Here is a 22,543-nt window from a genome sequence, read left to right as displayed (position 1 = left end):
CCTGCTTCCCTTCCTCTCTCTCTGCCTGCCTCTCTGCCTACTTGTGATCTCTCTGTCAAATAAATAAATAAAATCTTAAAAAAAAAAAAAAAAGGAAGTTGTACTTTTCCACCAATCAGAGCAGTGAAATCCAAAACTTGGGTTTGGACTCAGGGGAAGGAGGTAAGTCAGTGGAGTTTAAGAAAACGAAGTCCTCTGTTTGGTCAAGCCTAACTGTCCCAAGTTCCATTTGGGTGTTTGAGGTTAAAACCCTCAGGAACTACTTCAGTGTTACTTTGCCTTATTTTACCTTTGTTGCATGCATCCTCCTGAGGAAGAGGAGAGGTGGCCAGAGAGAGTTTGGAAATTTCTATTTCACTGGGCCACAAAGCAACACAATTGTGGCCTTTGCTAAATCTGAAAGCCTAAGCCCCAAGCCTTAGCATAGCTCAGTGCTTCTCAACGGGACCCCCGTGTTGGCACTTGGCCCAGGACAATTCTTGTCATGCTAGAATGTCCTGAGGATTGTTAGAGGGTTAGTGCATGTCAGTAGAACCCACCGGTCATTGTGACAACCCAAAACATCCTTCTCACAATTCCAGATGCCTTCTACTGGGATGACACCTTGTCGTTGTTGAGAACCAATGGACTATTGGTGCTCGCTCGACTGCAACATCTCAGCCCACACTTCGACCTTGCACCCTGTTGTTTCTATGTGCCTGCTTGGCAAGAGGTTCCAGGATATTAAACATTCTCATTTCTAGAATTTTAAATACAATAGGTTCCCAAATAATTAAAATGTAAAGTTAATATAAGAATGATTTGGAATATAACTGAATTTTAGATGATTTATATGTCAGCATGAAATCTGGTAGAAACTCAGAGTCATTGTTATATCTGGTCGTCTTTGTGCTGTGGCCATGCCAAAAAGCAAGTTAATAAAATGCTGGCTGTCGGTTCATAGTGAATAATAACAGCATGTGTCCTAATGCTTCAGATTTGTGACTAGAGATGCCCTGAAAGAATACTTTGAAAATTTAGAACCTTGATCTGGTGATTGTAGCTGCTAGGGTCTCAGAAGACTCTATTCCTACACTGGGTGTTGTTACTGTGTCAAATCCACATCAGAAAGAAAAAAGAAACAACATTTGCATTTATGTATTTGTGATATGCTGCGTTTTATTGTACTGATTATCACAGAGCTTTTATTGGACACCTATTGTGAGCCAGGCACTGTGCTAGTTTCTTTGAATGCATTTTTTAATTTAATGCCCACAAAAATGCCTCTGGAGAGCAGTATCATCATTCCCATTTTGCATGTAAGGACATGAAGGCTCAAATTGTGCAACTTGCTCAGGATCACTAAGCCAGTAGGGGACCGAGTCACATTTGAAACCCAGACTTTGAAATTTATTCTATAACTTCTTTAGCCTACATAGATCTGGCGTGATTTTGTCCACAATATATCCACCAAGTGTCAGGGCCTGCATTGGGAAAACAGAACAGAGATGCTCTTTCCTGCTTGGATGTCTAGATGGATGCACGGGTGTGTGGAAAGATGGATAAAAATAAATCATGGGGACAGTGCATAGAAAAATGAGATGAAGAGAGGGGTGGAATGGGAGAGTACGTGAATGAGTGACTGAATGAAGAAGTAACCAAGAAAATGGAATGGTATGGGAGGGAATGAATGGATGGATGAACAGGTGGGTGGAAGGATGAATGCATGAATGAGGAAGAGGATTTGAAGCTGAGCTCCCTAAAGCCTACGCGCCAGTCTCCGGGTGGCTGGCGGGTGGGCGGACGGGCGGCTACTCCACACAGTACGGTAGGCGCGGGCTGCTCCTCCTCGGGCCGGGCTTGCGCCTCCTCCCCTCCCGCCCCCTCCTCCTTCTTCTCCTCCTCCATCGCCCGCCCGCCCGCCGACTGCCGGGACCCCAGTCCCCGGCGGGCGGGCGGAGAAGGCGGCCGTTCGCACTACTGCGCTCGCCCCGCCGCCGCCCGGCTAGCCGCGATGCGCAGAGGGGCCGCGCCGCCCCGGGGCCGCCGCCGCCGCCGCCGCGCCGCACCATGAAGCTCCGCAGCAAGGCGGCGGCGCTGCTCCTGCTCGCGCTGGCAGCGCTGCTGCTCGCGCTGCTGTCCCTGCGCGCCGGCCGCGCCGAGCCCCCCGCGCCCCCCGCGCGCCCCGCGTCCGCCCCGCAGCGCCACCCCGCGCCGGCCTCCGAGCGCCTCCCGGGCCCGGGCGCCCTCCTGGGGGCCCGCCCGCGCGCTCGGCGGCGCCGGCCCCCGCGTCCGCGCCCCCGAGCCGGCCGCCGGGGCGCCGCGAGCCTGGAGAAGTTGGCGAGGTGAGTCGTGGCAGCCCCAGAATCCCTGCTGGGGACCCGTGTCTCGCTCCCTCCGCCCGTGTCAAGTCCAGGGGAGGCTTTGGGCTGGAGGGACAGACTCCAGGCTCTCCCGCGGGCCGCCCGGGAGTATTTTTTGCCCCGCCAGAGCTGAAGAACCACCTTTGTGGAGTCCTGTTGACAGCGCAGTGCTGATAATCACGTACATTTTTGAAAGAGAAGTGCCAAGGAGGGTGGTTTATATATTACATTTTTTTTTAAAAACAGAGCAAGACGTGTGTTTGCGTTCTTGCAAACATGAGCCCTTTGTTTAATTTTTCCAAAGCCATCACGATTCAAGAATGCTTTATCTAATTCTCATGTTTCACAGGAGAATTTTTACCAAAAACTTAGATGTGATTGAGTTGGAAAAGTTAGATGTTTACTAAACACTAGCCGCCTCTCCTGGAACCTTGAATCGCACTGTGCTTAGAACAGAAGGGGCAGTCGACCTAGGTTTATTTAAAAAAAGAAGTTTTCTTCCTGGAAGAAGCGATGCGTGGCACGGGAGAGTGACGGTTTCCCTATTTCACGTTGTTTCAGACTCAAGTACGGTCGAAGCGTCTTACGGGGCAGAAACATCTTAACCTTTGACATGGTGTTTGATATTCTCTTTCTCTGCGCGGAGCTTAACCCGCCACAGCTTTACATCGGAGCGTTTTATCTTTGTCCTTAGGGTTGCTGGACCGCCCCCAGGTTAGGGATTTGCGTTCAGTTCCTTTGTTGTGGAGAGCTTTTTAACAATCCCCTTTTCTTGCCGCGGGTCTGTTTCCTCTGCCCTTTGGAAACTGGTGATGTTTGTAACTGCCCTTGCTGTCTCTGCTGTGCTGGGCTCCTTCATTACTTGAAATGAGTTGAAGAATTCCTTTTGGCCCTAATGACTAAATCTGTTTTGGCACTTTTACTGTAACTAAGAGAAAAGACACAAAACCTCAAGAAGTAGCTGTGTCAGCTTTTGGTTCTCTTCTGCCTCATCATAAATGTACAGATGGGTACTGACAAGTTTGAGAGGGAGAAAGAACCAATGATCATCTATAGAGTCACTTTTAAGTATTTAGAAACATTTACAAGCTCTTACGAATGTATACATACTTTAAACTCAGGATATTTCTGTTAGGAGCTGGGGTTTCTTACAATGTGTTGCCCTACGGTGGAACTGCAAGTTTCCTAGGGTTTGTAAGTAGAAGGGACAACGCCTAAGACAGTGACAACTGACATCATTTAACTTAGCTAACCTTTTGCCAGGCATCCTCCTAACAGCAGTCCACAAAAGTAATCCTTGTTAACACTTACTGTACACACCTTAACCATGTCATCTGCATCATGGCCCTACGATGGGGGTTCCTGAAGTGTAGTCTTTGAAAGAGCTAACGGCAACAGTGTCACCTGAGGCCTCGGTAGAAATGCAGATTCTGGGGCCCCACCCCGGCCTCAGGAAATTAGAAGCCGTGGGGGGTGAGGTCAGTAATCTGTGTCCTAGCAAGCCCTCCCATTGTTTCCAACACACACCAGCATTTGAGAGCCTGTTCTATGAAGTAAGCACTAATTATTATTGTTCCATTTCACAGTAGAGTTAAGTAATGCCTGAGGTTTAGCCATTTGTCCAAGGTTCATAGGTCACTTGTGGTGGATAAGGGTAAAGATTCAGGTGGTCTGGGCCCGGTTGACTCTTACCTGCTATGCTGATGTCATAACACTAACTAGTCTTGCCTGCTTTTCGTGGTTTTCCTGCGATTTCTCTAAAGAAACATCATGGATTTTTACAATGGTCTCATTCTTCAAGGTGTTGGGAACATAGGGCAGCATCTTCTTGTCTCTATCTGAACAAATTGGCTCTGACTAGGAAGAGATCATGAGCAGAATCCAAATGGATGTTTTAGGGAAGGACTATTCCATGAGCAACAGTACCTCCTGAAGCCATTTTTCTTTTGAACATATCTCTTATATTATCAATGAAGTCATGGCCAACACCATAGGAATATAGAACAAAATTTTTAAAACTCGGGAAAGAGCGAATAACAAAAAAGCCACAGGAAGTCTGAAGCTTAGATGCAGAAAGATCAAAGTCTAGTGTCCTCTGGAGAAGTTGACATATCCGGAGACTTACTAATGTTGTTTTTTTGGTTTTTGTTTGTTTGTTTGTTTGTTTTTATATTACCTGGACAGAAATGGTGGCAGAAGATACCGAGACCATGAGGGAACGGGAGGGAAGATCTCTGCATGGACTCCTTTATTGCTCTTCTAACCCTGCTTGGGTTAAATTTTTGTGGTTTAGGAGGCATTTCATTTTAGGGAGGGAAAAGAAAGCCTCGTGTTTTCAGAAACCGGGTGCTTTAATCTCGTTACGTGGCTAGACTCCAGAAAAGATGAAGGTTACGTGATCTCATTTCTCGGCCTGGGGAGTAGTCAGCAGCAAGCGTGGAGTTGGATGGGATACAGTCCACCACCTGCTGACCATCCGTGGCCCGGGCTGCCTTACCTCCCCCAGGGTACTGCTGTTAAGTCAAGTCTTGCCACGTCAGCGCAGGAAACATAGCCCTCTCCTTCCACATCTTGTTTTCATTTTAGAGAAGTTTCCAGGGACTTGCCTAGTTAGCAGACAGACCCTACAATTTTATAACTAGTCATTTGTATGCAATCTGTCCTGCGGTGGCCTCTCCTCTCTATAAATATAAAGCCCAGAGGTAAGGTCTGAGCTTTTAGGTCAAGGGTGGGATCTGGAAATGGACACCACAATCTAAGTAGCCGGTCAAGGTGCACAAGAGAAATGAAATCTTCCTTTATTTTGGTTTATTGGTGATTTACACCTGGCTGACTTCCAGAGAGAATATGAGACGACTTTTAGTAAAAAACATATATAATAAGGCCATTGAAATCATCCTAAAAAATAAGTCATAAAGGAGAGGAGGAAATAAGCACTGTTTGTCAAAAACTGAGCCACTATTGTTATGAGAGTTAAGTATTAAATTTAGCTCCAAGCTTCCTGGCAGCCATGTCAAAAAGGGAATCATGATAGGCTGCCTTATTTTCACTGAATGTTTAGAGGAAAAGCTGATCAGGAAGAGATGATTTGGTTTTCATGGAAATGAATTCTAAAAAGGATTTTACCAGAGAGTAAATTTAAATAGGCTGTATCTCCAAGTTGCTTCTGAAAACCCCTCTTTGAGCCTCTGTATGGAAAGACAGTTGAATATAACTGCTAATCAGTGCAGTGTAGAAAATAATTTGGCATCTGGAGGCCAGAAAATTGGGTTCCAATCCCAAGCCATTTCACCTTAATTTCCTCATCTGTAAACTGAGCAAATCAATCCAAAAGTTTTCCAAGATCTCTTCCAGCTCTGACATTTGATGATCCTGTGTGTGATGAGATCATCCAGTTTAGCTGTAAAATTCCAACAATGAGTATTGCTTAGCCCTTTGTGCTGTCTCTTGCAAAATCAGTTTCTCATTTATTGGCTCTATCCTAGAACTCCTACTGATTACTCAATCTCAACCCTCTCCTGAACTTTATTCTTTTTATTTTTGCATTGGCCTGGGTATTGCTGTTTTTTCTTAAAATATGGTTTCTAAGGGAGACTTAGGATACCTCTGAGCTCATTGGAGGTCCTCTGCTATTTTATTCCTCATTCAACAGATGTTTATTGCACATATATTCTGGACAGGCACTCACTGTACAGTGGTGAAAGGAGTTGTTGCCCTCCCAGAATTTGGGAGAGGTGGGGTTGAGGAGACAATAGAGAAACACGTTTACACTTGGCAGCCTCCCCAGCTGTTCCAGTGAGAGGAAGCGTGTTTACTCGCTCATCAAGAGACATCATTTCCTGCAGTTCCCTTTGGTATCTGAGATAAGTCTGCTCAGACAGTTCAAGCCTGAATAAAGGTCTTCCTTAAGAGGGATGGTGTTATATAGCAAAATGCCAACCCTGCAGTGATCCTATAATTAGCTGGTAGCCCCAGAGCATATTAAAGCTCTCCAGAACTTAGGTACCACCTCTGATATTATGTACTCTGATTCTTGATTCTTTTCACATTCATTTTTGTTCATTGGTCCATAATTTCATCTTTTACTGATCAGCAAGTCATATTGGTTCTATGTCAACATATATCCCTAGGTACCTGGGAGGCACAGTTAAGCATCCGACACTTGGTTGCAGCTCAGGTCATAATCTCAGGGTCTTCTGATCAAGCCTCACATGAGGCTCCCTGCTCAGCAAGGAATCTGCTTGAGAGTCTCTCTCCCTCTTTCTCTAAAATAAATAAGTAAATCTTAAAAAAAAAATAGGTGTGTGTGTATGTATGTGCATGTGTATGTATGTATCCCCATTTCCATGCTTACCACTTGTCTTCTAAACACCGCCTTTTAAACGTGGACTCCCTGCAGTAGCCCTAGATCTGGTTTGCATGCCTTCACTCTAGCGCCCTCTACAGTCCATTCCCCATACAGCTGCTGGAGTGATGTAAACTACTTAGAACACACCAGCTCTTTGCTGGTGAAAGCCTCCAATGACCAACATCCTGTCACAGTAAGAAAACTCAGTTTCTTAGTCCTGCCTTCAAGCCTTGTCTGATCGCAACCCCATTTAGGTCTCCGACCTTGTCTCCTACCACTGTGCTTCAGCTACAGTAGCCTTTTAGTGTGCTGAATTCATTCCCTCCTCAGCACTTTTTACTTATTCCCTGTGCTAGAATGTTCTTTGCTCATAGCCCGGTGTGGCTAGTTCCCTTCCTTCTTTCAGGACTATGCTTTTAGGTTTTCTTCTCAGAAGGGTCCTCCCAGCTGATCTAGAAAAAAGGACCCTCCCCATCACACTCTACTCCCTTACCCTGGTTAGTGCTTTTTAAAAAATTATTATTATATGAACATTGTATTTTATTTGCTTCTCTCCTCCTGTGTATATTTCAAGTCTTATTCACCACTGTGCACCCAGAACAGAGATGATCTCATAGTAGGTACTCGATGCATATTTGTCAGATCACCTAATGAATGAACACAGCACCCACCTTGTGCCAGCCCTAGGTAAAAATTTTACTTATATGATTAAGTTAAATACTATTTAATAATGTTCAAAATAATCTCACAGTGAAGAACAATGAGAAGAATGGTGAGGATCTTTAATTGTAGCATCCTTAATAGAGAGGGCATCTTTTTCTTTATAATAAATGTTACTTTTTAGAATAATTTGGGATTTTAGAAAAAGTGAGAAAGTAGTACAGAGTTTCCCTATACCCAGCACCCAGTTTCCTCCATTATTAAAATCTTGTTAGCTTGATACATTTGTTACAGTTAATGAACTAATAGTATAGTTACTAATTTTTAGTTTATTTATATTTCCTTAGTTTTTACAGAATGTCCCTCTTCTATTCCAGGATCCTGGCCAGGATAGCACGTGATATTTATTTCCTTTTTTTTTTTTTTTTTTAAGATTTTATTTATTTGAGAGAGAGAGAGCAGGAACGGGGTGAAGGGCAGAGGGAGAAGCAGGCTTTCCGCTGAGCAGGGAGCCCAACACGGGGCTTCACTCCGGGACCCTGTGATCATGACCTGAGACAAAGGCAGATGCTTAACTGACTGAGCCACGCAGGCGCCCCGCATGTGATATTTAAATGCACATTTCCTTAGTCTCTTCTTGGCTGTGGCAGTTTCTCAAACTTTCCTTGTTTCTGATGATCTTGGGAGTTTTGAAGAGCACTGCTCAGATATTTTATAGGATGCCCTACACCTGGAATGTGTCTCATGCTTCATTCATGATAGTACTGAGTTATGAGTTATTGGGAGGAAAGCCAGTGAGGTGAAGTGCCATTTTCATCAAATCATATGGAATCTATATGCTACTGACGTGACTGCTTTGGTCACCTGGAAGAGGTAATGTTTATTCGGGTTTTTTTTACTGGCAACTGCTCTCCCCTCCCCCCCTTCCATGCTATATACCTTATTATTTTTTTAAAGGTTTATTTACTTATTTTGGAGAGGAGCGAGCCGGGGGCAGGGTGGAGAAAGAGAGAGAGTGTCAAGGAGATTCTCTCTCTTTCTCTCCCTGGCTGAGAGCAGAACCTGACGCAGGGCTCGGTCTCACAACCCTGAAATCACCCCTGAGTGGAAACCTAAGAGTTAGTCGCGTAACCAACTGTGCCACCCAGGTGCCTCCATACTATAAACTTTAGAAGGAAGTCACTGCTCAGCCCACACCTGAGGAGTGAGCAGTGATGCTCTCCCTTCTTTGCGGTGGAGTATCTATACAAATTATTCAAAATTGGTTGTCCTGCATGGGACAATTTGATTCTTCTCCTCTATTTATTAATGTATTCAGTCATTATATCACTATGGACCTACAGAGAGATATTTATTTTATACTTTGAGTTATAATCCTATACAACTATCATGTTGCTGGAATTGTTTCTTTATTGGCCATGAGGAGCTCTTAGAGTTGGCTTTTATTTTTGACATGCTCCGATCAATGTATTTTTGTTTTTTTTGTTTTCATTTCTAGTTTTTCAAGCACTTCCTTACCTTCTTGCCTTACAGGATGCTCCAGGCTCACCTTGTATATTTTCTGATTCATTCTTTGAGTCAGCCATTCTTTAAAGAGCCCTGATTCCTCTCACTGGAGAATGGTATTAGAAACCAAGATTTGGGTACGAGATGTGCTTTTTGCTACTGGGATATCATTTCTTTTAGACACTCACAGCAGACAGAACAAAATACATATGTGTTTATATTAACTTACATGTTTATATATATAATATTTCCATATGTAACCGTGTCTATCTATGTTAAGCTAAGCATTACTATATGGACTATTCTAGATTCCTTCCCTTACTTGGGAGAGAGAATGTTTTTGTCTTCCCAAACCCCAGTTTTCTCCCATTCTTTGACTTTCATTGGTTTAAATGCCTGTAGTATGGGGGAGGAATTGGGAAGGAGTGGAGGGGTAGGATAGGATTGGCTAATTGACTCAAACCAAGGAAGGCCCAAGCCCTAGTTAGAGATGAGACCATGACTGCTCACACCACCTGGGGAAAGGTGATGTGGTAGATGTTGTGATTGACTCCTAACCTCTATTCCTCCCACCCCGCTGCAGTTTGTGGGTAGACCGAACTTCTAGAAGATGGTGTAAGCCAGGCATGGTCATCCCACCCCTTTCATGGTGTTAGCTGTGTGCATGCAGGACTAAAACATTCAATACACTCATCTTTCTGGCAACAGTAATTGGTCCACAGGTGTTACCTGACCCACATTGCTGAACCAACCAGAAGGGAAGGACATATTTTTTTATTTTGGGGCAAAAGACTCCATATGCTAGATATGAACAAGGAAATAAAAGTCCCAGTTACTACCGGGATTCTTAGAGGACCAGTTTTAAGATGAAGCCATCACTCTGAGCAGTAGAATAGAGAAAGTAGGAGAATTTGGATCCTTGGTTACTGAACCCAAGAATCAGAACATCCTGATGCCTGCCCTGTATTGGGCTCTCCGGTTACATGAATCGGAGTTGGGATGTCTGATATTTTTCTCCAAAATCATCTTACCCAAACCCGATAGTTCTTTAAATCAGAATCTCACTGATGTGAATGGAGAGAAAGGGGAAAGATCATGAGAGGGAGGACCCTTAGGAAAGGCACATCCACCACACCCTGGAACAGCCTTTATGTACCCTTAACCTTGTCCCAGGTGCCAGATGATTCAAGATAAGTTTTTGGGCCAAATTAGACCCTTTCTTAGGGATTTAAAAATTGGATCAGAAACAGTTTAAGGGCAAAGTGGCTAAGATTCAGGTATGAAATTCAGGATTGACTGCCATGTTTCCTGCATATGGAGGAAGCTGGTTTGCATTGAGAGTATATGAATCCAAGTGAGAAGCAACACAAAGCAACTAGCAGGGGTGGGAAGGGTGGGGGGTGAGGTGAGGGAGGCAAGTCCTGACGTTGTTCCCAAGGCCAGTGTCTGCCCTTTTCTGGCTGTGCTGCTTCATCCCTCTCCTAGAATCTATGAACTGAGTTTCTTTCACTTACCACCAAGGATTTCTGACTGATTTGGGTATGTGGTACCTGCTTTTAACATTGTCACTGAGTTCAGTAAATAGTAGCCATATTGACACAAATTCCCTGACCAACTCACAGGTGGGATTCTTTGAAAACAGATTTGTTTTCCTTGGAAATACTTCTCTTCTTGTTATCTCACTGTGAGAAAATAAAAGATAAAATTGTATGAGATAGCCTGCTTTCCCCTCTCTTTCTGCCTATTTGTGATATCTCTCTCTCTGTGTCAAGTAAATAAATAAAAAAATCTTTAAAAACAATTGTATGAGATATATGTATGTGTGTGTGTGTGTGTGTGTGTATGTATAAAATCACTAAAGTCTTTTTTTTTTAAAGGGATTTCTTATTCTTTTTTTTTTTAAGATTTTATTTATTATTTATTTGACAGACAGAGATCACAAGCAGGCAGAGAGGCAGGCAGAGAGAGAGAGGAGGAAACAGGCTCCCCGCTGAGCAGGGAGCCCGATGTGGGGCTCAATCCCAGGACCCTGAGATCATGACCTGAGCCGAAGGCAGAGGCTTTAACCCACTGAGCCACCCAGGTGCCTCACCATTTAAAGTCTTAAAAAAAAAAAAAAAAAGAAAGAACGAAAAGAAAAGAAGAGACTTTTGTGGAAGATGGAATTCATTTTGTGTTCTTTTCCAAATCTTCCCCAGCACTCGATTTACTTCAGATTCTAAAATTCTGAAAATTGCCCCTGGAAGGAGGAATCTCTTGACTTGATGCTTTTATTGGGCCTCTGTGATTTGGACCAGCAGGGAGTGACTTTGGTATATATGAAGGTGATGTTTTGATGTTTGCCATGATCCCTCCCCTCAACGTCTTTTAGCAACATGATGAACTGAAATAGTCTAGGAGAAATTCATCATTTGTTCAATTAGAATCCAAGCTTTATGTAAGGGTTAGTGGAGAACACATAATCCAAAATGTGACCCCTTTTCATGGGGGAGGAAACTGAGATCCGAGGGGATAAGATAGTAATAATGTACATAAAGCATCTAGCACAGGGATACCTCACGGGGGTCACTCAACAAATGATTCACCGTTCTGAGTACTCTGATCTTGTCCACTGTTGTTTATTAGTTAGGAACTGATCGTAACTAGATCCAGCTAATGAGCTGAATCAGTCCTCCTCAGCAAATCATGGCTTTCTCTTAAGCTCAATGATACAATGAAATAACAGGTAAGATGCTGGCATGGAAGCATGCCAGAAACTCAGCAAATGTGAGCTGGGGCTCAGATGCAGATTAGGGCAGGCTTTCCTTGGATTATGACTTGAGGAAATCAAAACTCAGTTTCCATATATGATAAATAATACACCAGACCCAGTCTTCTGATCCTCAGTATAAGCTAAGTGAGTAGCTGAGGGAGGACCGTGTTGACTGCCTCTCAGGGACTTGGACTATGGTTCTGGAGAGTGTCAAGCCTGGAGCTGTGACTCTCTCTAGCTCTGATGTCTACTGGAGGGCAGAGAGCTATGGTTTCCCAGCTCTGGAAAGTAGAGAGTGGGCGAAGGGTTCACGGGAATAGGAAGTGTTCTCAGGGAACCCAAATGCAGAATTTTGTCCACAGACACTGCTTATTCAGGGCTCTGCATCTGTGGTCGGGCTTAAAGATGCCCTTCATTTTCCTCCTCCCAGTTTTGTTAGAATTACAAGGACCTCAGTTGTCTGACCACCAGCCTTAAAGTAACAAGCTTTGATGTTCAGGTATCAGATTTTACCCTTGGGGAGAATGCATTGCTAGAAACTCCATTTTAAAAGAAACACAAGAGAAGTTGGAAACACATTGGCAATTGGCATTTAGAAGAAACTTTTAGTTTAAAAAGTGTACTAAAACTTCAAATCTAGTTTGCAACAAGGGAGAACACTGATACCTAAAGTACCATGCTTTTTGCCACTCTGCCTGCCTGTTTTTGTCATGGAATTAAATTTTTAGAGAAAAATGAAGGCTTCTTGTATATTTCAAGTTAGTATTTAATAATAATGGTGGTGGTATCAACTGATATTTAATGATGATTTAAAATGTGCCGTGATATGGGGCATCTGGGTGGCTCAGTTGGTTAAGTGTCTGCCCTCAGCTCAGGTCATGATCCCAGAGTCCTGGGATCTAGCCCAGTGTCAGGCTCCCTGCTCAGTGGGAGAATCTGTTTCTCCTTCTCCCTCTGCCTCCCCCCCCCCCCGCCCCGCAACTTGTTCTCTCTCTCTCTCTCTCTCTCAAAAAATATAAATAAATAAAATCCTTTAAAAGAAGTTAAGCCACAATACTGTATGAAGCATTTCCGCATGTTATCTCGCTTCTTCCCTAACAACCTAAGAGGCAGGTACTATTATTGGATAGGTCAGAACACTTTCAGTTGCAAGAGATAGAGTCTTAGCTCATCACCTTCCACCACTTAGTCATAAGAGGTGATTTACTGGCTCATAAAACTAGAAATTGCAAAAGAGATAAGGATTCCATCACAGATGTTTCCCAGATTTCTAGCTGTCATGCCTCTGCCTTCCATTTCTGCTGCCTTCTGTGTGAGCCACACCCTTGCATGGGTGTTCTCCACCTGAGAGTCCCAACAGGTCTGGGATTGCCTTCTCCTCCTTCAGTCACTGCTAAGTGAAAACCCTCATGCAGCAAGAGTGCCAGGGCTACCTCTGTTGACCTGACATGGATCACATCCGTATCCGATCGCTGATGGCCACACGTGGGGAGAGGATGATTCAGCCCTTCCAAACCTCATGGACTGACAACAGAACAGGAATGGTTTCCCCAAAAGAGAATTGAGGTGGTCTTACCAGAAACTCTTGGAAATGCTGGTAAGAAACACCAAAACCAAAAGCAAATGTCCACTATAATCAGTATACCCATTTTATAGATGGGGAAATTGAGGATCAGAAGTGGTTAAAGCATTTGCCCAAGATGGGACAGTAAGAGGCAGACCTAGAATTTGAAGCCTGGGCCATGTGCTTTGAGAGCCAAATCACTTACCACCACACTGTATTGGGGAACAAATCACGAAGTTTGAAATATTTGATTGCTTTCTAGAATCCCTTTGAAGAAGATCCTTTGATTAAATCTCTTTTTTATGTGAGAAATTTTTCATATTTATAAGGGAAAAATAGGATATGAATATTACCCCTTTTAAAAAGCTTTTATATATTTACATATTTATAGAAACACATCCACATATATTGAGTGTGACTCTGGAAGATTATACCATTATACCAAAATGTTAACAGTGGTTATGGAATTAGGAATTATGGTACTTGCCTTTGACTTGTCTGTATTTTAAATTTTTTTCTATGAGGAATATATGCATTACCTGTATAATTTTAAGTTAAAGTATATAAATTATCATAAAAATTAAAAATCTCTGATTGCCTGAGGCCTTGGAGGATGGAAATTAGTTGGAGAGACCATTTTTCCTCCCCTTCAGTTGGTCTTTCATGCTCATTTTTGGGCAGTGAGCTAGAAGTGTCCATTTGCAGAATATGTAATCCTCATTCTTTTCCCTCATATGTCACCAGCCGTTTATTTCAAACTAACACTGCTGGTTCATATTTTTACAGTCTCAGTAACATCTTAATTTGAGAAGAAGAGGGAGATGGAGAAATAGAATGTCCTGTGTGTCAGGAACAATCATGAGGGGAACACATGAAGAGAGAATTAGTCCAGGCAGCATCACAGAGTTAGAGGGAGAGGAGTATAGATCAATATACTTGTGCATGATGTCAGCTGGTGAATGCATGGATTATGAAGGTGCAGTTGGTAAAGGTACACACTGAGATTCATGCCTAGGGAAGGGGGTGGGGTAAAATCCCATCCAGGCTCCGATCACTGAGCTGCGAGCCCTGAGTACAGATAAAAGGTTTATCTACCCAGAGCAGACTCCTTTTCTGAATCACTTGTGTGTGGCCCCAAATAGGATTAAAAACACGGGCCCTTAAGTCCAGCTCCCTGAGTTTAAGTCCATGCATTGCCATTTACTAATCATAAAGCAGGTGTATATGTCCAATAATGTCTTAAAGCAGACACACATACAGATAGACCCATAGACAAAATTGACAGCTTCAGGCTTGGAACACCTACTACGTATTAGACCTAGACTTTGTTTAGGAACACAGCCATGTTTTAAATATCATGATCCAAACTAAAAATATGCTATTAATAATTGAATGCACTTATCATGTAATTGTGTTATGCACTGCCCCCCCCCAGCAGATTTTGGCACTGTGTTGACACCATTCATATAATACCATGGCTTTAAGGCAAACGTCAGCTTCTCGTCCTATCTTGGAAGATTAATGGTACTTGATTTAACTCCAAACCATGGGTCATTAAAAGTGATTTAACTGTTAGCACAGTCCTGAGCGTCATGTCTGGGTTTCTAAAGCGAAGGCTCTACTCCCAGCTCCTGCAGGGAAAATTTTTTTCAGGGGACGAATGTGTTCCCAGACCTGTGGTTCACAGGGAAGTTTTTAGCACCCCTTGCTGCCAGCCCGTAGCGTGGATCTAATTACCCATTACCAGACTCGCCTTCTAGAGGCTGAAGCAAGGTGTTTCCATTTCTAAACCGCCACCCTGGCCTCATCTGCTGGCCTTCGGCACGTTCCAGTAGCTATGGTTTCATCTGGTAGGATTCCACGCAGGAGGGAATCTCTTCTTCCCCCGGATGAGAGTATTCGATTTCTCGGAATTCATCTTCTACCAACCCCCCCCATTTATGTTTCCTTCCCTATGAAAATGAGTTACCAACAACACTGTTTTAGACTCTATTTTAAAAAACTAGGGTTTTCTCTTCAGCCTCCACGGCCTGCCTGTATCCCAGCATCAGGTTTACCTGCATTAATTCAGCTTGTCAGTTAAGGAGAAGCCCTAGTAAGAGGTAGCAGGAGACGGCTGGAAAGAGGGTCTGAGGAGAACCAATTACTCACTTTAATAATTCAGTGTGTTTTGCAGTAATAGGCTACAGAGTAAATAGCACTACACATAAGTGCCGTATTTCATTATTTATACACTCCAGAAATTGAAGTTTAATTAAGTCGCACTCTTGAGACTTTTAAGCGATTAAGGAGACGCCTCATCTCGGACAGAGTTGGGAGAGCTGCTTCCCTCTGTGAGCCTCCTCTGAATCTCATCTTGTATTTGCACAGGGAGGGGCTTGAGCAGGGACGAATGAGACATACATTTTCCAAACGGCAGTCAATGGCACATCAGAGCCATCATTCTTATGATATGGCCATACTACCAGTGTCTTGAAATGTTAAAAAAAAGTCTTGGTTAAACATATGCGCATTTACTTATTTAATCATAGCTTGGTTGCAATATAATCCAAACACCCTTTCAAGGTATACAATACAGTGGCTTTTAGTTTATTCACCGAGTTGGACAACCATTACCACACCAAATTTCAGAATGTTTTCACCACCAGAAAGGAAGAAATCCTGTGCCCATCAAGCTGTCACTCTACATTTGCCCCTGGATTCTTCCTATATATGGAATCAGAAATAGGTGGTCTTCTATATTTTCACAAGGTTCACAGTTCACTGTTTAAGGTTCATACAGGTTGTGACATACATCAGCACTCCTTTCCTTTAATGGCCAGATGATTTTTCGTTTTATGAGTATGTCACCTTTTATTTATCTATTCACCAGTTGGGGGACATTTGGGTTGGAGTCTGGCTATTTGAATAATTCTGCTCTGAGTGCTTGTGTGTAAGTTTATGTGCGGACATATGTTTTCATTTCTCTTGGGCAGATATGTAGGAGCGGAATTGCCAGGTCATATCGTAGTTCTGTGTTTAACCAGATTTTTGGAACTGTTTTCCAAAGTGGCTGCACCATTTTGCCACCCCACCAGCAATAGGTGAGGGTTCTAACTTCTCCACATTCTAAGTATATTTATTTTAAGGGAAACTTTCTATCACGACACAAATTCTCAGTGGCAACATAAATAGAAGGTAATTACTGAATAAGACACTAAGAAAATGAAAGTGTTGGTCATTTCTGACTTGGCTGTTGAAGGTTCTGTATCTGAGATCTGCTGTCTTTTTGGTTGAAAGGGAAGATTAGGTAACATTAGAAAGGTATTTGAAACATGTTAACGCCAAACCAAGACTTTCTTACTGACATTATTGAAAAAAAACTGGAAATGGAATGGCTTTCTCACTCAGAGGCTCAAAGTGATTTGATGCGGTGTCTTAATGATAATTGCAGCTGAGACATCGCCCTTTGGAAAACGCAGAATTTGGGAGGCACAGATGCTGTATGCAAGCCCATCTCATCGTGTTCCAGCAGTCAGCTTCATGGTTATGTCATGCAAGTAACTCGGAGGTGGCAGGGGTCATATTTGTTGTTTTTTGGGTTTTATTTTTTCTCACAGTATGTGTTTTCTAACAACTCTTGGGTAAATTTGAGAAACTGTCAAGGTTACTATATTTTTGGTAGGATAATAGCTATTTCACCCAGTAATGTCATTTCTGGGAATGTAGTTGAAGGCCATAATGAAAAGAAGGGAAAAAAATTCTGTTGGCTCACAATATTTAGTACCAGACCTTTTTTTTTTTTTTAATATGACAGAATAGTTAGTTGGAAACAACCAACAAAAGGGCAATGCTAATAAGCTCTGCTGTTTTTATTGGATGGACTAGTAGATAGCCAGTTACAATGATACGGTTATGAAGACTTAAGAAGTAACAAGAAAAATAAAAGAATCAGATGAAAAATGTGAAATATAAAGTTGTAGTTACACTGTTAGTACAGCTATAAAAATAAGTATTCAGTGGAATTTAGACCAGGACATAACATGCAAAGAAAGTTTTAGAGGACACAACTTTTTTCCACTTACCAATATATGTATATCTCAATATATATGTTATATATGCGTATTTGTTTTGAGAGGGAGAGAGAGCACACGTGTGCATGCAGGGGCTAGAGAGAGAGAGAGAAAGAGAATCTCAAGCAGGCTCCGTGCCCAGCTTGGAGCCCAAGACAGGGCTCAGTCTCATGACCATGAGATTATGACCTGAGCCAAAATCAAGTCAGACACAAATAACTGAGGCCCCCAGACACCCATGTTTAATTTTTTTAATTGGAAACTTACATTGTGTATTTTATTCTGATCTTGTTCTAAAGATAGAGATTTTGCTTATTTACATTGCCTTAGATTGATGGTATATAATGTGTCCTTGATATAAATTACATTGAAAGAATTTATAAACACCAGCTGAGGTAAGTTTTTGGAAGGAAGTAAGCAAAGACCATGACAATAAAAGGGAGGGTGCTCCTTTGATGAGGTGGTCAAGGAAGGTCATTTTGCTGTTTAAAAGAGAAGGAGGTATCTATGCAAAGGGAAGGATATTCCAAGCAGAGGACACAGAAAAAATCCAGGATGTGAGCACAACACTGGGTGTCTCAGGTAGAAAGAAGGAAAGGTGGTGGGTGCAGAAATCCCTAAACTTAAGGGTCAGGGAGCGTCTTCTAAACAGTGGTTGAAGTCCTGGAGAATGCTGGGAGGAATTCTGTGAGTGAGGAGCTGAGCTGTTCGTTGAGTTAAGAGCACTGCCAGGAAGCTGAGAGATAACACCAACAAAGACAGAAGACAGACAGTTTTCATCCACAGATGTCACTATGAAGACAAGTCCCACGTCTAAGTGTGCAGGAAGAACAAGGAGGACACCAACACCAGCCCAGCTCCTGCCCCAAGACTCCCCGGGGGTGGGGAGGAAGAGCAGCCTCCACATGGGGGTCTGCTGGGGAGGCAGCATCCTCACAAGGCTGCCATGTTTTCATGACGGCAAGACGTGAAGAGAATACCCTGAGAGAAGGCTGAACATGGACTGGGTTTTCCTGAGGGTGTGGGGGAAGAGTTTGGGAGAGAAAGGAGAGATGAGGGGTCAGCTCAGATTATTAGTTCTTGGCTGTAGCCAAGAACTAATAAGCAAACTCCAGGACCTCCCCAAGACCCTCTGATTCAGAATCTCTTGTGGCGTGGAGACTTGCATGTTAACAAGCACCTCCAGTGACTAGGCTGTGTGAGCTGGGTAGGGGATCCCCCGCACTAGATGGTATCTGGCGTTTCTTCTAGCACAAAACTGCAAGAGTGATGGGACTGGGGCTCAGGGCCCTCGCAGCGAGCAACAGGGAAGAAAGGGATTCAGTGAGCATTTCAAAGGCTGACTCAAGGTGAGAATATTAGGCAGAGCAAGGCAAAGGTGATTGGTAATATTTTTAAGCCCTACATTAGGACTCTTTTGATTGCTAAGCTGTACGTTTGTTTCCATGTAGCTTCAGCGAAAGGAAATGCACTGGCTCAAAAGCTGAGCTGTCTGGGGCACCTGGGTGGCTCATTCACTTAAGTGTCCAACTCTTGATCTCGGCACAGGTCATGATCTCAGGGTTGTGAGCTCAAGCTCCATGCTGCTTAAGATTTTCTTGCTCCATCTCCCTCGGCCCCCCTCCTACTTGTGCTCACTCTCTTTCTCTCTTAAAAAACAACAACAACAACAACAACAAAAACATCCTTAGTTATGGTCACGTGCACCTGGATGCAGGTAGGGCCAGCAAAGATGTGACCCACCACCTTTTGGCCCTGCTTTCTCCTGTGTTGACTCCCATTCAGGCTCTACCAGTGTGGTGACCAAGATGGTTACCATCAGTTCCAGCCTTACCTGGAAGCTTCTCAAAATTCTGGACAGCAAGTGTCCGCCCCAGTCCCCTCTTATAAAGTATAAATAAGAATATAGTTAACCATCAGTCTGAACGATGCTACAATTCCCCACTGCCCATTCCCTGCCCAAACTGTGTAATTCAAGGGGTTAAGGAGTTTTAGTTTCATAGACTGGACTTCCCTTGATCTTCGAAGGTTCTCAAGTGACATTTGAGCAGTGCTGGGTGATAGGCACACCATTTCAGTGCCCTTAAACTTGATTATTCATTGTGATCACAATATAAATGCTTACTGCCTAAAGCCTGAGGTTTTGAATGTAATGTGAGAGGTAACAGAGGGGGAGCAGCAAAGGTCTCATTAAATCCTAACCACTGATACTTGAACTGCCATCAGGAGAGGCCTTTATTTTTCTTTTTTAATACCTGTCACCAGACACCAAGAAAGACTGCAGTCCCCAGCCCCTGCTTTTTGTACTGTGCAGTCCCAAATCACGGAAGCCTGCAGACAAGTAGCTTGTTAGGCTGCAGAGGAATGCAAGCTTTTTTTAATTTAAAAAAAAAAAAAAAAAGTTGTTGGGGAGCCTGAGTGGCTCAGCCAGTTCAGTGTCTGACTCTTGGTTTTGGCTCAAGTCATGATCTCAGGGTCATGAGATTGAGTCCTGCATCAGCTCTGCTCAGCATAGAGTTTACTTGAGAGTCTCTCTCTCCCTCCCTCCCCCTCTGCCCCTCTCCTTGCTTGCTAATGCACACATGTGCACACAACACACTCTCTCTCTTGTATAAAATCTTTTTTAAAAAGGGTGTTGTTGGGGCACTTGGGTACCTCCATCAGTTAAATGTCTGCCTTCAGCTCAGGTCATGATCCCAGGGTCCTGGGATGGAGTCCTGTGTCAGGCTTCTTGCTCAGTGGGAAGCCTGCTTCTCCCTCTCCCTCTGTCTGCTGTACCCTGCTTGTACTTTCTCTCTCTCTATCAAATAAATAAATTTAAAAAAAATCTTAAAAAGAAAGAAAAGTAATTCAAATAGTTTGGGCATACAAAAAATACGGATAACAACATAATGAATTTCTGTGTACCTGGCACTCATCTTAAGAAATAAAAATTTAAATCCCAGAAATAACCATTATCCTGTATTTGATTTTTATCATCCTCCTGTATGTTTATTTTTACTACATAAGTCTATGAACAACATACAGTGCTATTTTGCTTGTTTTTAAGCTTCATCTAAATGGTATCATTCTATGGGGCATCTGGGTGGTTCAGTCGGCTAAGCGTCTGCCTTCACCTCTGGTCATGATCATGATCCCAGGGCCCTGTGATCGATCCCTGCATCAGGCTGCCTGTTTAAAATTAGTATTATGCCTGGGTGGCTCAGTTGGTTAAGTGACTGCTTTCAGCTCAGGTCATGATCCTGGAGTCCCAGGATCAAGTCCTTCCTCAGGCTCCCTGCTCAATGCGGAGTCTGCTTCTCCCTCTGACTCTCCCCACTCTCGTGTTCTCATTCTCTCTCTCTCAAATAAATAAATAAATAAGTCTTATTAATAAATAAATAAAATTAGTATTTTCCTGATTGCTAAGGTTAAAGTTTTTTGCTCATGTAGAAGCCCAATAGGTAAAGCTAAACAGGGCCAAGTTATTTGCAATGGGGCAGTGGTTCCTATTTAAGACAGCTGTGCTATTGAGTAGATTGTTTGAGTACCTTTGGATGAGACCAGTGTTCCTAAATATTGAGCATAATTTTAAGCAAACAAGTTTGCATGAAATCTCTTTTGTAGCATGTTTTGGCCAGATTTTTGCCCTTTTTAAAAATTGTGATTTTTAGCATTATCTGTGACACATCCTTCCCATCATTTTACATAAGTTAATTGGGAGCTGGCTTTCATAGTGGGTCTGAAAACTCGCCCACAGAGCTGAGGAAGAGAAGACATCTGAGTTCGTTCAGCAGGGGTCCCTGAATTTACCAGGCATGATCCTGATTTAGTACCTTTGCTCTGACTGTCTCCTCTGCCTGGAATGCTCCTCCCGCAGAAATGCTTATGACTCACTTCCTCACCTCCTTCAAGTTGTCATCAGATTTCTCCATCTCCGTGAGGACTTTCCCAACTCTGCACCCTATAAAAATATCTACCAGTCTGTCAGCCACTGCCATATCCCTCTCTGCTCAAGGGTATATTTCCTTCATAGCCCTTATTGCTGGATACATTTCTATGTAAGTTACTTAGTTACTGCTACTCCCTTCTTTGTCTTTCCCCTGCCACCCTTAGAATATAATTTCTGCAAGGGCAGGCATCTTGTTCTGTTTCCTTCACTGCTGTCCTCGGGTAACTAGAACAGTACCTGGCATATAATCCTCAGTATAGATTTGTTGATTAATACATGGTCTGAAGTTAGCAGGAAAAAGAGAGCAGAGGAGAGCATTTCTGAGAAAGAGAGGGAGAGATAGACAGAATGCGTGTGCCAATACCTGGAGACAACCCACCAGTCTGCTAACCAGAAACTAAGACGGATGGAGAGGATGAGTATGTGTGACTATGACTACGGTTATGAATGGCTGTCCCCCCGAAGCTGGGGGTGCTGGAGGCAGATGCAAGAGTTGTATATAGGAGCCATGATCATCAGTTTGGACTCAATCTCAAGGACATCTAGGAGCCCTTACACTTATTTTAATCAAAAGAATAACACATTCTGATTTGAATTTTAGAAGAACATCACTCTGACAGATGCTGGCGAGGATGCAGAGAAAGGGGAACCCTACTATACTGTTGGTGGGAATGCAAGCTGGTGCAACCACTCTGGAAAACAGCATGGAGGTTCCTCAAAAAGTTGAAAATAGAGCTATCCTATGACCCAGAAATCACACTACTGGGTATTTACCCTAAAGATACAAATGAGGTGATCCAAAGGGGCATGTGCACCCAAATGTTTATAGCAGCAATGTCTACAATAGCCAAACTATGGAAAGAACCTAGATGTCCATCAACCAGTGAATGGATAAAGAAGATGTGGTATATATATATTTATACACACACTGACACACACACATATACACAATGGAATACTATGCAGCAATCAAAAGAAATGAAATCTTGCCATTTGTGATGACGTGGATGGAACGAGAGGGTGTTATGCTGAGCGAAATAAGTCAATCAGAGAAAGACAATTATCATATGATCTCCCTGATATGAGGAAGTCGAGAGGCTACATGGGGGGGCTTGGGGGGTAGGAAAAGAATAAATGAAACAGGATGGGATTGGGAGGGAGACAAACCATAAGAGACTCTTAATCTCACAAAAGATTAAGAGGGGGAGAGGGGTAGGGAGAGGCTCGTGGGGTTATGGACATTGGGGAGGGTATGTGCTATGGTGAGTGCTGTGAAGGGTGTAGACCTGGCCATTCACAGACCTGTACCCCTGGGGCTAATAATACATTATATGTTAATTAAAAAAATAAAAAATTAAAAGAAAAAAAGAAGAACATCACTCTGGTGC

General features: G+C 43.1%; 1 protein-coding gene across 3 annotated transcripts in view; it reads left to right on the top strand.

Moving 5' to 3' along the window:
• Positions 1–22,543, top strand: part of GXYLT2 (glucoside xylosyltransferase 2) — a 118,292-nt gene that overhangs the window by 24,749 nt on the left and 71,000 nt on the right. For 2 of the 3 annotated variants that reach the window (XM_082697905.1, XM_082697904.1), the window contains exon 1: positions 1,907–2,324. The exons of the other annotated variant lie outside the window; for it this stretch is intronic. In XM_082697905.1, the coding sequence (XP_082554031.1) occupies positions 2,050–2,324 (275 nt within the window). In that variant the 5' untranslated portion in view covers positions 1,907–2,049. Of the gene's footprint in view, positions 1–1,906; positions 2,325–22,543 lie in introns of those variants that run through there. 3 annotated transcript variants of the gene reach the window in all.

This window comes from Mustela nivalis (assembly GCF_964662115.1).
Source record: "Mustela nivalis genome assembly, chromosome: 1".
Lineage (NCBI taxonomy): Eukaryota > Metazoa > Chordata > Mammalia > Carnivora > Mustelidae > Mustela > Mustela nivalis.
Note: the sequence above shows the minus strand (reverse complement) of the source record. Positions and strands in the feature narration are given on the sequence as shown.